General features: G+C 27.8%; 1 protein-coding gene across 1 annotated transcript; it reads left to right on the top strand.

Annotated features, from left to right (window-relative positions):
- On the top strand, positions 1 to 2,543 carry LOC149060686 (uncharacterized). The gene is made up of 2 exons (XM_089217548.1): positions 1 to 1,118; positions 2,162 to 2,543. Exons 1-2 carry the CDS (start codon positions 1 to 3, stop codon positions 2,541 to 2,543), a joined length of 1,500 nt encoding a protein of 499 aa, XP_089073674.1.
- Positions 2,544 to 14,641: the final 12,098 nt, after the last annotated feature.

The following is a 14,641-nucleotide window of genomic DNA, read 5'->3' as shown; positions in this document are numbered from 1 at the left end:
ATGTCGGAGGAAGTGAAGAAGGTCGATGGCCATCGTTTTGACGACATTTTCTATGCATACAAACAACTGTTTTTGAACAGAAGTTTTGTGGATGTGTGCTGGGCAAACGAGTTCTATGAGACGAATTTCGAACGGGTGTCTGCATTCCCTATTGACATCGTGAGTCCGTACGCGGAGCGGCTGTTGCGCAAGCACGGATCGGGACCGTTGTTGCACACCGTCATCGCGGCCAACTTAGAGTGCGAACCAATGCCGTTTGACCCTTCGCGGTTCATTATCATCGTGCAGAACACCTTAATCGATTACACATTCGGGAAGGACATAATGGGACTGATTTCCGCGTGCGGATTTGATAGACAAACTTTGCACGAAAACTCTGACTTCGTATGTCTCCGATGTAAATTTTCTATAATGCAGGGATTAGGATCGAGCACTTACGAATCATTGCGCAAGCATGCAAGGAACTGTGAGATGTTAATTGACCCTAGATATCTGGAGCCACTGAAGGCTTTTTGGAAAAAATCCGACCATAATGCATACACAGATTTCCTGCACAAATCCGTGGCCCAGGCCATGCTCACAAAGCTGGGCTTGTTAATCGTTAGACCGAAACGATTTGACGAGCTGCCGTTTTCGGCGTTCGCAAGTAACAGGCTCGATTCGTTGTACACGGTGTTGCAGTCACCCAGGCGCATGATCTTGGACGACGACGCATTGGATAGAATAGGCCAGGCGGGTTACCATACGTTATACAATCAGAAAGAGAATAATTGCCGTCGTGATTTGAAAAAATCACTCAAGGACTATGCACAAACACCGGTTGCCGATAGAAAAATCTCATGCTTTTGTTGCTGTCACGAGGTCACCCTGAGTGCTGAATTTGTCAGTGACCCGTGGAGATACCACGCTATGAATTCACCGTCATGTATATATTTATTGATGAAGATGGGCTGGGAATACGTTCAACAGGTACGGGAATCGATGTACGACTTACGCTTGAGGAACAATGTGGAGCCAACCAAAGCAGTGATTAATCCTAAGTGGAATTTGCAGCCGCCAACTACTCCTATGGGAGAATTGTTCGACCTACGTAAAGGCGTGACGGATAAAAAAAAAACGTAAGTATAGATACATAGGTTTATATGTTATATTAATTTAAATGAGGAGGGAGGTGAGAAAGATAAAATACAATATTGTCATGGGAAATTACGAATACATATTTTTCACTTTATCCAGATAATTGATTAGTAGCTGTGTACAAAATAATGAAAAAGTAACAATGATATGAAAGGGATATATGCACGCGTAGGTGGGGGTGTGAATTTAAGTCTTTTATAGCTTAGTGATGTGAATTTCTATGGTAAATATCATTTCGAGTCAAATAGTATTATAAGTATATAGTAAATACGCGCTGTAATTATTTTGTACAAAAATGCATGATTGTTATGAATTATATTTGTGACAACTGTAATTAATTAGATAATTGCCTCATTGTTCTTAATTTATTAATATTTTAATTTTAATATTATCGGTAATTTCTTGTTAATTTGAAGTTTAGAAAACTAAGACTATCTCTAAACACTGGTTGAACTCTTCATCATTTTTAATTTTGTGATAATGCGTAGGTAACAATGCTTAAGAAATTATTTTATCTAACCTAGTTGAAATTTTTAAATTTTTAAATATATAGATATTATTATAGTGTATCTATTATTGTGTATACACACAATGACATTTTCAAATGAAATTTACTTTAGCAGCAATTATATCATAAAATATATTTAATTGCACGCCGACGATTTTTTATCATTGAATTCAAATTAACACATCCGTTATACTGTTATAGTAACCTTTTTAGACACCCACTGCACAACAGAGCGCTGTCCAAATTTTTAAATATTATGTTCCGTGTAAACTATTTATAAAACAAACATAATTATGCTATACATACGGTAGGCAGTATACAAAGTTTAATACACGTATATAATAAAATATAAGTTAAATAACAAACATTATTTATATATCAATGGCACTATAAAATCGGCGTACGCCTGTGTAATAATAATAATTCCGCTGTGAACTATATAATACCACTATATTATGTTTTTTGACAATTAATTCAATAATTTAGCCAATATAGGTATAACATTGATTATTACAGGGAGTTACAAGTCGCCTTGTCTGCAACCACCATGCCTTCCTGCGCCGTATGCTGCATCAAATTGCGTGCTGTTGCTCTTATGGCGTGTTTACACATCACGACTTGTGTAGATTGTTCATTTGCGATTCGCGAATGCCCACTCTGCAGAATGATGATCACCGGTTACATGATGCCAGTGTATCAGCCCGACGGTTCATTCTGGAAGCAGCCAGACTGCGTAGGTGGAAATTATTTTATTAACTTGCCGTGCGGTCATTTGATAGAGTCATGTGTTCCAACCGATGTCGAGCGATGCCCTAAAGCGGATGCTGTGGAAGAGGACAACATTTATTGCATTGTGTGCGGTGACTCGAAGCTGGGAAAATTGAAGGTTTACATTTAAATATTAAGCACCACAAGTATAAACGCTTTCTTGTGTAAGCAGTGTTTAAATTATTTGCAAAATAAAATATAGATAAGTATACCAATACGTAAATACATATGAGAACCCTATTGATTACTATCTATTAACTACCATTGTAAAATTTGAGCGTCCCTATATCTTTTTACACCACGTAGAACCGTACGCTTCCTTCTATATTAAAATGTATTATTATGTATACGTTGTATTTTATAAAACTAATTTTTAATCAATAAAAAAAAAAACTTAATTACTTTTAGTTGTAGAGAATATAATTACCTATTTAAATTTAAAACGATTATAGGTATTTACTATTAACTATTATTAAGTATACTTTAATTAATTAAATTAAAAACCATGATAACTGCAAATAACTGCAAATAATATTATACTTTATACCATATGACTATATGAGCTCACAGATTTATAAAAGTCTAGGTCAGCTGACTGTTAACATATATTGTAATCATTTCAATGACATATATTTTGTTATAATTAACAGCAAAAATCCAATAAGATTTTATGTGGAATACCTAAATAAAAATTATATTGGATACTTCGTAAAATTTGAAAAAAAAAATAATAAAATTTAATATTTACCTTAATACCGTTCTATGTGGTGTCCATAAATAAAATAGTTGAGTTACACTTAAATTTCTGAAAATTAGTTTATGTACATGGTCAGCCTCGCCATTGATTCAAATATTTCGAGCACTGTATATTATTAGGAATAATTTCTGACTAAGAGGACGTGATACTCGTATGTATGTCTCCGTCTTACAAGTGCATAACATACCAAATTTTACGCCCAGCAGATCACGTTTAGCTCTGTTAGTTTAAAAATTAGAGTGAATTTACCTCTTATAAAATTTAAAGGTTAGAATATTATTTAGACAACCTCATGGGCTTCTTATTATATTTTGATTTTGAAGCGAATTATAAGTATTTTAAAATTGTAAATATTTTGCATATTATCTTAAAATACTTATAACTCGTTTTAAAATAAAAATATAGTTAAAAGCCCATGAGATCGTCAAAATAATATTTTTACCTTTAAATTTTATAAGAAGTAAATTCACTCTAATTTTTAAACTAACGGAGCTAAACGAGATCTGCTGAGCGTAAAATTTACTATGTTACACATTTACTATACGGAAACAACACATGGGGGTATCACGTCCTCTTAATGGCTGAGTCACAACAATAGATATGCGATTTTCAGTATATCTACTTGTGACTAATGTCGCTATTTTATATTGTAATTTGTAATTATATAATTTAATGATTATGTGTATTTTAATATGCTCATATAAAAACTTTAAACTTTATTAAATAAATACGAAAATACGAGTATAACAGTGTGTACAGCATACCTACCTTTTTGTTTTAAGTCCATTTTTTAAGTAACGTGATGATTATTCCATCCGTTATATTTTATTTGTACGTTTTAATATCATTTTTGAGTTTTATTTTTATCTTTATAATACACTTGCAGAATTTATTGGTGTGTAATGTGTATTCTTCTTCTTCAAAAAAAACAACATTATGTAATACAAAATTACAAAATATAATAAACTTATGTTTGAAATACTAATGTTTTATTTATAAAATCAATAAAAGCATAAAATTTATTTATATTATTGGCTTCACTGTATGTACTTCGATTTTATAATAGGCGTACCTATATACCTTGTTTTCAACGAAATTATATTTCCTAACGCTCGTCGTTGCTGAAATTACATTTTAGATTATCCGAGTTTTTGAAGAAATATTGACTACCTAACATAATCGTCCATTAAAATCCAATGCTCTTCTGTAGTTAATATAACTAAACAAATGTTTATTTTTTTGTAAAGACTGAAAAGTTGAACGAAAGAAATAGTTTATAATTGTGTATGTAAAAACAAAAAATTTTAACGAAAAAGTGATTTTTACACTAAACCAGTTTTTGAAAAATTGACTAAGATTTTTGAAGTAACTAAAAATATAATAACCATTAAATTTTCATCGGATGTTTGTACCTATAATAAAATCGATTTGTATTAGTTTTTTTTTAAATTTTATTGTTGATTAAACATTTTTGTCTCTCCAAATAAATACTTAAAAATTGAATACAAGGCTCATCATCAGTTGATGATAATGCAAAAATTAAAAATTACTGCAAAGGAGCTTCAAAATATTCTTTAAATCATCATGATGAATCATACATTTTAAGTAACTAGAAAAAAGTTTACAGTTGGGAACCGCTGCACGCTGCTCTAACGTGTAAAATTTAGTGTAGTACCTATATAAAAATTTAATTTTTTCTGCATATTTCCATCAACTTTTATTTTTATGGTTTGGCCAAAAACAAACGTGTCAAAATAATTAAGTTAGGTAGTGGAAATTGATGAAGAATCGTGAACAAGTTATTTAAATTTAAAAAAAAAACAGTTACAATACCTAACTACATTAACCTACAGTACGTAAGCAAAAAAATAAAACATATTAGGTAGGTAAATAATAATAGTTTACAAAGATTTATTTTGTATGTACAATTGTAAATAAAAAATGTGGTGCATTTTTAATGTTCTGACCTAGTTAAGTAATAAAAAAGATTACAACGATTGAAGGAAACAATATTTAAATTATAGAATATGCAAGGTAAGAATGGTAATTTGATATCAGTAGATGAGTAAACGCTTGCGAGTGGTTTTCATAAGTTACCCATTTGAGCTGTTAAAAATTGATAACTTAGATGACGCTATTGAATACTATCTTAGGTACACACCCTCATAAAGTTATCAGCACAACTATGACAGACACTCATGAAACACATCCAACAAACTTGTTGGTTGCTATAATTGTGCTGCTAACTTTATGAGGGTCCGTTCCACACCGCCCAATTTACCTAGCGGTGATATTATGTTATCTCTTATATACTGTCCCACTATCGCAATCACTATTCAGACACCACGGACACAACTTATTGTACGTTGTCATCGTCGTTGAATATTATCATCACTGGATAAACAGCTGTATTGAGAAATAATTGTAACTGTTACCTACATTAATATTATATCAATTCCTCGTATATTTATAATATATATTTTAATCACCATTGGCTGTGAACATCGTGGTTTTTCGATTTTTACTTTTTTCTTCAGTTTTTGGTTTTTGCCTTTTCGGAAACTAGGACGCGCCACTACTGCCAAAACGATAACAGTTTTTCTCCGGAACTACTCTTCTAGTTGGCGAATTATATTATGTTATGTATAGTCAATAAATAATAATAATAATTATATCATCATAACATCCTCCAATGATATCGCAGCCGCGCGCTTTTACTATCGAACTATACCTATACCTAAATCATATATAATAATATTTTATGTTTTACCTGTAAAAATATCTATTATCGACTACCTCCGATTAAGGTATAAATGGGATTCCGGTGATTATCGGTTAAGTTATTATATTTGTATCCGGTATTTTTGACAATTTAAAATACTGGTTCTTATACCGTGAATCTGTAATTCGGTAATTAACGGTGTTACCGAAAATACTAGGTATATATATTTATACATTTTAATTTATACAAACATTAAAATCACAAGCATAATTTTTAAAAAGTCGTACAATTTTAGATTCTGAACGAAGTAATGAATAAATATATTGATGTTACAATGATGTGTTGTTTTTTGTAAAAGTGAATATCCTCGATGCATTATAGAGGTCAAAAGTAAACATTTTCCAACAGTTTTCAAAAAACTCGAGAAAAACAAAAAAAAAAAATGACAGAAAAACGGCAACTTTTACGCAAAATCAGTTTTCGACCAAATTGATTTTTTTATATATAAAAAATTTTTGAATGTAATTCAATAACTAATCACTGTAAATACTTGAAATTTTGACGTGATGAAACCTAACCAAATGTTTATGTTAGTGTTATCTATATACAGTTTAATTTTCAAAAATTTTTGAGTTTTTTTGAGTTATTTATAGACCACTGAAATTTTCAATTTTTTTGAGAATTTTTTTTTGAAGTGTCGGTAAAAAAATGTTGGACGACCAAAAAAACTTGAAAATTTAATACAAGGTTCCTTATGAGTTGTTCTTATTGTAGACAAAAAAAAATTAAAAATCGTAAGTCACCATTTTTTTTATAAGCGTTTATAGTTCAAAATTTTACGAAATCTGTCGAAAACGCGAAAATTTGCAAGTAATTTTGAAGTTGAAAAATCATAAAATTTTTTGCGTTTATAACTTAGGATTAAAAAAACAACACTAAGTTCTCCATAAGTTTTCCTTCAAGTAGCTATAGAGAAAACTCGAAGTATCATTATAGAAAAAATTTTAAGTGCGTTTGAATTTTAAATTTTTACGAAATAGCGTAACGATAACGATTTATCCTGAAACGATTTTAAATATTTCTTATTATTCAAAAGTATAAGTCCTAGATACTTGAAAATTTTACCAGTTATTAGGATTGGTATTTTCTTTACATGATTAAATTTTCAAAATATTTTGACTTTTTTTGAGATATTTATAGACGACTGAAATTTTCAATTTGTCTGAAAATTTTTTTTTGAAGTGTCGATAAAATTTTTTTGGTCCTATCAAAATACTTGAAAATTTAATACAAAGTTCCTCATACGTTATTCTTAAAGTGATTAAAAAATTATAAGAATACATAGGCACAATTTTTTTTTATAAGCGTTTATAGTTCAAATTTTTACGAAATCTGTCGAAAATGTGAAAATTTGCAAGTAATTTTGAAGCTGAAAAATCATAAAATTTTTTGTGTTTATAACTAAGGGTTAAGAATACAACACTAAGTTTTCCATAAGTTTTCCTTAAAGTAGCTATAGAGAAAACTCGAAGCATCATTATAGGAAAAATTTTAAGTGCGTTTGAATTTTAAATTTTTACGAAATAGCGTAACGATAACGATTTATCCTCAAACGATTTTAAACATTTGTTATTATTCAAAAAGTATAAATCTTAGATACTTGAACAATTTTACCAGTTATTTAGATTGGCATTTTCTTTACATGATTTAATTTTAAAAATATTTTGACTTTTTTTGAGATATTTATAGACGACTGAAATTTTCAATTTGTTTGAAATTTTTTTTTTGAAGTGTCGATAAAAACTTTTTGGCCCTATCAAAATACTTGAACATTTAATACAAAGTTCCTCATTAGTTATTCTTATAGTAATTAAAAATTTATAAAAATACATAGGCACAATTTTATTTTATTAGCATTTGAAGTTCAAATATTGACTTAATACATAAAAATTACGGCAATGTTCAAATTATCTTAGATAGAAATTCATAAAAGTTTTTCTTTTTAATTCTAAGATTTGAAAATTTAATACAAGGCTCCTATCATATTTTTACAATAGCAGTAGAAAAATAAAAGAAATATATATGAGTAATTTTTTTTTAAAAGCATTCAAAGTCTGAATTTTGACAAAATACTACATAGAAATCACGATAATTCGCAAATAATTTTAAACCAGAAATTCATAAAGTATTTTCCTTTTATATCTAAGATTTGAAAATTTAATACAAGGCTCCTAACATATTTTTACAATAGCAGTTGAAAAATAAAAGAAATATATAGTCACAAATTTTTTTTATAAGAATTTACAGTTCAAAATTTGATTAAATACACAAAAAATACGGCAATGTTCAAATTATCTTAGATAGAAATTCATAAAAGTTTTTCTTTTTAATTCTAAGATTTGAGAATTTAATACAAGGCTCATAATATAGTTTTGCAATAGCAGTTGAAAAATAAAAGAAATATATAGCCACATTTTTTTTTACATGCATTCAAATTTTAATTTTGACAACATACGTAAAAATCACGAAAATTCGTAAATTATTTTATTCTAGAAAGTCATAAAAAATTTTGTTTTTACATCTAAGATTTGAAAATTTAATACAAGATTCCTTACAAATTTTTCATTTTTATCACAAAAAAAATGTCCACCGGAAATTCAAATTAAATTTTTATTAGCATTTGAATTTCAAATATTGACAAAAATTCGTCAAAACCATGAATATTTGCAAATTATTTTGTAGTTCAAAATTCATAATATTGTTTGTATTTATATATAAGGTTATAAAATTTAACACCAAGTTTTCCATAAGTGTTGCTTCAAATAGCTATAGAGAAAATTTGAAGCGTAATTATAGGAAAAAATGAAAAATGTTTTGAGCGTTTGAGTTTTAAATTTTTATGAAATCGCGTAATGATAACGATTTATCCTCAAACCAGGTATATGTGTATCTATGATAATATAAGGTATTATGAATTATGATAACTAAATGATAACTACACTAATTGATTAACCATGCCTTATGCAATATGCGTCTTAATTGAAAAATAAAATATTTGTTTCAAAATAGAATATATGACAATATTTAAATATAATATATTCTAGACTGACAAATCATCTCCGTTCAGAATCGTTATTCGTATACAATGATACCTATCATTGCATTCAAATTTAATCCCATCCATTACAGAGACCTACTGTACAGCAGAGTGACATACATGACTTACCCGCTTTTTTTTTATTGACATATTTTGACAAAACTAGATATTTAAACAATGAATAATGATTTCAGTTGTTTTATTGTAATTCAATAATATTATTAAATATTAATAAAATATAATTAATCGTAGAGATTTGGCTCTTTTACGTTTATTATAATATTTTATTTACATTATGACATTTTAAAACATTTTAATTAATTTTTATCTATTTAGGCGGCTATATAATAGGTAGAAATAAATCTATTCATATATAATATATAATAGATCATTTTTGAAATTTTTTCTGTTAATTTATAAAAACATAAATACTGTTGAAATGTACTAATCTGTCGCTTTAATTTTTGTCAGGTATGGTTATCATTGCACTTTAACAATTTCAATGTGAGACATACGTACAATTACGCTGTTCAAATACGCCTATAAAAGAAATATTATGAAAAGAATATTTTGTAAAAATTAAAAATCAAGACTATGCAGGTCTATAATAATAATAATAACAATAATAATAAATGAATAAACAATTACTCCAATATTTGAAAAATGAACTCAAATGAATTTAAAATGTCCTTGTAGTATAATAATAATTTATTAGATTATAAAATGTCTAATAAACAACGTATTTCTAATTATACCAATTCAATCATGTGTAATAAAAACTTTGTTTTTCATTTATGACTGTCTAAATCTGTAAAAAAAGAAAATGATATTTTCATACTTAATTTTTTGGGTCTTAACTATAGTACGTAATTTAAAACTTATTTATATGGGTTATTTGGGAACTAAATACTAAAAGCAAACGGTTTAAGGGAATCAATTGTATAACCACTGTCTATTTTGATCACGTGAACCAAATTACACTGTTCTTCACTAGGTACATATATCATTATTGACATTTGCCTCAAAAACGAATAACAATTAACAATAATAGATATATGATATAAATATAAATATCATATACTATTGGGTAGGTTATAAATAACCCAATGGTTAATAAATCCTATGTATATGGAAAAATTAATTTAACCTTCCGTAATACTTTTAAAAGTAAAATAAATTACATATAACATCAACATATTGAGCTTAAATTATGAAATCTGTTCAAAAAAGCGGTAAAATCTTGAAATATGACCTTTAAATTAAAAACTTCTAACTAACATAGTACAAACACTAACTTTTGACATTGCATTCGTTGATTCACGAAATTGGTAGGTAACTTTTATATTTTACCGAACAGCAAAAATTCTAATGAGTAAAAAAAAATTATGTACAATCAAATTGTATAATGCCTGAACCGTTTTTACTATTAATAATATTGAATGAGTTGTTTTTATAATATAGAATGCAGGATACGACGTGAGTTTAGTGCCTTACAGGAAATCGAACGCGTACTCCCGAAAACCGACCCTTTTCTCAAAAATAAGTACCTGGAGAACCCCGCGAACGTTTCTTCGCCATTTTTACCAACAGCGTCGACACCCTCGACAAGGCGAAAAATCAATGATGACTAAAATATATAATAATGTTGTTTATTACTTGACGGGCACCGAATTTGGGCATCACTGCGACTCCTCGAAGGTCATCGGGTCTATGGTATTCGTATAAAGCCGACCACGGTATGTGTGTGGTCCTTGCCATCGGTTTTTAGGGTTGTGAACGTTCACCCCTCACCAAACCCGGGCGACGTTGCAGCTGTCGGTCTCTGCGCTTATAATATACTCTTTTAACTACGTATTTTCTGATCGTTTTTGTTATTATTATTATTATTATTTTGACCCTCGCTGCATAATATTCTTCTTCTATATAATATTTTATCACGATATAAATCTCCATCGTATTTATAATGTATAGTGACTGCGACGCATCCCTTTAACCAGTCAAACAAGTTTCCAATACAAAATATTTTTTTCGAAATTCACATGCTATACCTATTATATAGAATTCTATATAGTTATTAGTAATATCATTGAGTATAGATAGTATATCTATATATTATATATATAGATTATAGATATAGATATTCGATATAGATATTTAGATATTATATATAGATATTTAGATATTTAGATATATAGATATTTAGATATTTAGATATAGATATAGATATAGATATATAGATATAGATATAGATATTCTATATATATCTATATATTATATATCTATATATATATATATACTATCTATACTCAATGGTAATATGTTTAGAGTGTTTTTAAAACGTCTCGTTTTAAACATATAATAAAACTATACACATATTATTTGAAAAAATGCATGAAATGAAATATTTTAGTGTATATGACAAATTTGCAAGGATCAAAGGTGTAGCACTATGTACCAGTGACTTATTTCGATTTAAAAGAGAGTTAGATAACATAATTTTTTTACGCATCATAATACAAGATTGTGATAACTTAAGATTATTTTAAACAATAACTACGTAATTTTTAGTTAGTTTAAAATGTCTATGAGAAAATGGATTATATACATTTTTATAATTATAATTGTATATTGCGTATAATGTTAATAATTTAATATGGTAGGCACTTTCATTTTAGATTATTAATACCAGTTAAGTTTCTGATGGACCAATTCTCGTATTAAAACTTTAGGGCGATATCCTTGAATTACAGTTTATTTGATAATAATTTATTATTTAACTACACATCTATGCATCGTTTGTTTATTCTATATCGGGATTTTGGATGTCATTTTTTCTGCACTAAATTGATCACATAGTTCATTTATCGGTCAACATTTTTATGAAATATGTTTTAATATTTTTTTATTCTGAGCGATGTAACGAATGCATTGATTTTATGGTGGTAGGTATGTTAAAAAAAAAGTTTTGTGACTATCATCACTTTTTCAAGTAGTAAAAATGATCCGATTTTCTATTTTTTTCTATTTTCTAGTAGGGAAGTGAATCTAACTGATGATTTGAGTGATCATAAAATTAAGTTACATACTCACATGTTAAAAGATTATTATATTAAATTATAAATAACACAATTCCTAAAAAAAGAAGATTTTTTGATAATTTATCAGGTAATTTAAAATTGTGAATATATAATATGAAGTGATATTTAATACATTTTACATGAAATGTATATGATTATAATTAAATATTAATATATGAATTTATATTTTTTTGATTCTATATTAACTTCCGTTTTATTTTAATTGCAAATTTGACACAGAACACTTCCACTCAAGCCCTTCTATATAAATAAAAATGATAACTGGCATTTTAAATGAATACGATTTTCATACACATGCACGTTTCCGTTTTTACTTGAACTTTTGGATAATGTTTAACCCTCATTAACAATACCATTTAATAGTGTGTTCAGTATAATAATTAGAGCATGTAATAAAGTGTAAACGATAATGTTTTTCCCGATAAAATTGTGCGGTTAGGCATAGCTATAATGCTATAGTTCAATAGATAAAATATTATTTATTAGGTAGTTAAACTATATTCAATAAGAATAAAATCATTAGGAGTTACTTTCGATTAGTTTAGAAACAGACGTTATTGATCTTTCAATAATAATATGATGTGTTGCTTCATTCTCATAACGAATATTATATATTACTATTCATCGACATGAATTTAAATTTTTAATTGAATGAATAAATATTATTGTGATAAGTCTATTCGTAGAATATACTACTATACGATAAGTCTATTCGTATAGTATACTACTAAGTATTACTATTGAACCAATTAATGAATTAAATGTTAATGAAGATAGAAACTAATAATATCACCATAGTATTATAGAATTCTAATTTAGTCAGCTCACATTAAAATACATCTGTACGCTTATATCTACTATTCTACTTAATATGTTGAGTTTTGTGCAAGTAGGATATTAAAATAAAATGCTGTTGGTATTCAAGTTGTAATACCTAAATCAAAAATGTACGACTGAAAATAGGACCTAAGTAAGTACGCTTTTATTTTCACATGATTATATAAAAACCAAATAAATTGAATAATTTCAATGAAATTATGAGTAATTTTGTTGTTATTTGTTTGTATACATGATGACTGATGAATATATAAATAATAGTAATATTATAATGTTATAAAATATAAAGATGGCGATTCGAGAGCGATTTGTTTCTTCGGCATTTAGACTAATAACACCTGGGGCGAACGCAGGAAAAAATTTCGGGGGGGGGGGGGGGGGTTTGAAAAAATTTAAACTAGCTAGGTATTCATAAATATCATATTATTCATACTGTATTACACTTTTCTATATTTTATTTTAGTCACTTATACTATATACATATATAATATTACATAATAATATAATATCATAGATATTAATATAATATAATATAATATATAATATATAATATAATTAATAACTAATTATTACAATTTGTAGGTAAGTGTAGGTTAGTTGTAAGAATTTCCGGTAGACGGCAATTTATTACACTCGTCGTCTGTCTACATTACGTACATCATCGGATTGGCGGCCTTCGATGTCGATCAGTTATTAATAAGTTATAACATACTGTCATACTCACTTCGAAACTGCATTATCATACATTTTATTAGTGATTTTACTGTATCCATTAATTTACAAACCACGGGAGAAGGGAAACTTTTTAATAACTAATAATTTATTTTAATTTTTTTGAAATGTTATTAGTAATACACTAATACATTTGTAGATCAGATAATTTATTTTTTGTACCAACTATTTCGGGGGGTGCTTAAACCCCCTAACCCCCCTGCGTTTGCCCCTGAATAACACAGATTATTTAAGACTTTTTTATATACCTAATAACCTGTCCAGATAAACAGGTATAATCGATGTATATAACAGGTATAAATTCCAGACATTTTTCATCGTCGTTAATAAGATGTCCACCAATCAAATTTTTAAAGTAATATCCTTCAGAGTTCCTCGTAGAAAATAAAGAGTTGAAAGATTTTCTTTTTTTTTGAATTAAGTTCATAAGTAACTCAGTTTCAATTTCTTCATCAAGAAGCAACAATTCACAAATATTATTATTATTATTTTATTAATAATACTGTTCAAAATTAAATTTTGATTCATTTTAAAAAATTAAAAAATTAGAGCTTATAATATGTGAAAACTACGTGAAGGAGACAACAGTCGCAGTGGTTAAGATTTAATTTTGTAAAATCAAACTAAAAGAGTGGGATAAAATAACAAAATCTTCGGCGTTTGACGCTACATGCAGGGAAAACAGGGCAAACGCAGCGTCCAGACGATGCGTCAAAATGCCGCGTTCGGTCGCGTCTAGACGCTGCAGGGAAACCGTACCTTTAACTTTTAAGGTACCATAAAGGTAATAAGAAATACAAGTAATAATAATATTATAATATTTAGATTAACGGTAATATTGTAAGATTACTACATTTAAAAAAAATAATCTATATTTGACAGAAATAAATTTAAAAAAAAAACTGCAAACAATTATTCATTATACAATTTTTATTTTTTGTTGAAAAATTTGTTTCATAAAATTAATTCAATGTTAAAATTTAGT

Source organism: Diuraphis noxia, unplaced genomic scaffold (assembly GCF_037042655.1).
Source record: "Diuraphis noxia isolate RWA-SAM2 unplaced genomic scaffold, SU_Dnox_SAM2 contig0001, whole genome shotgun sequence".
NCBI lineage: Eukaryota > Metazoa > Arthropoda > Insecta > Hemiptera > Aphididae > Diuraphis > Diuraphis noxia.
The sequence above is the reverse complement of the archived record's forward strand: the minus strand, read 5'-3'. Positions and strand labels throughout refer to the sequence as shown.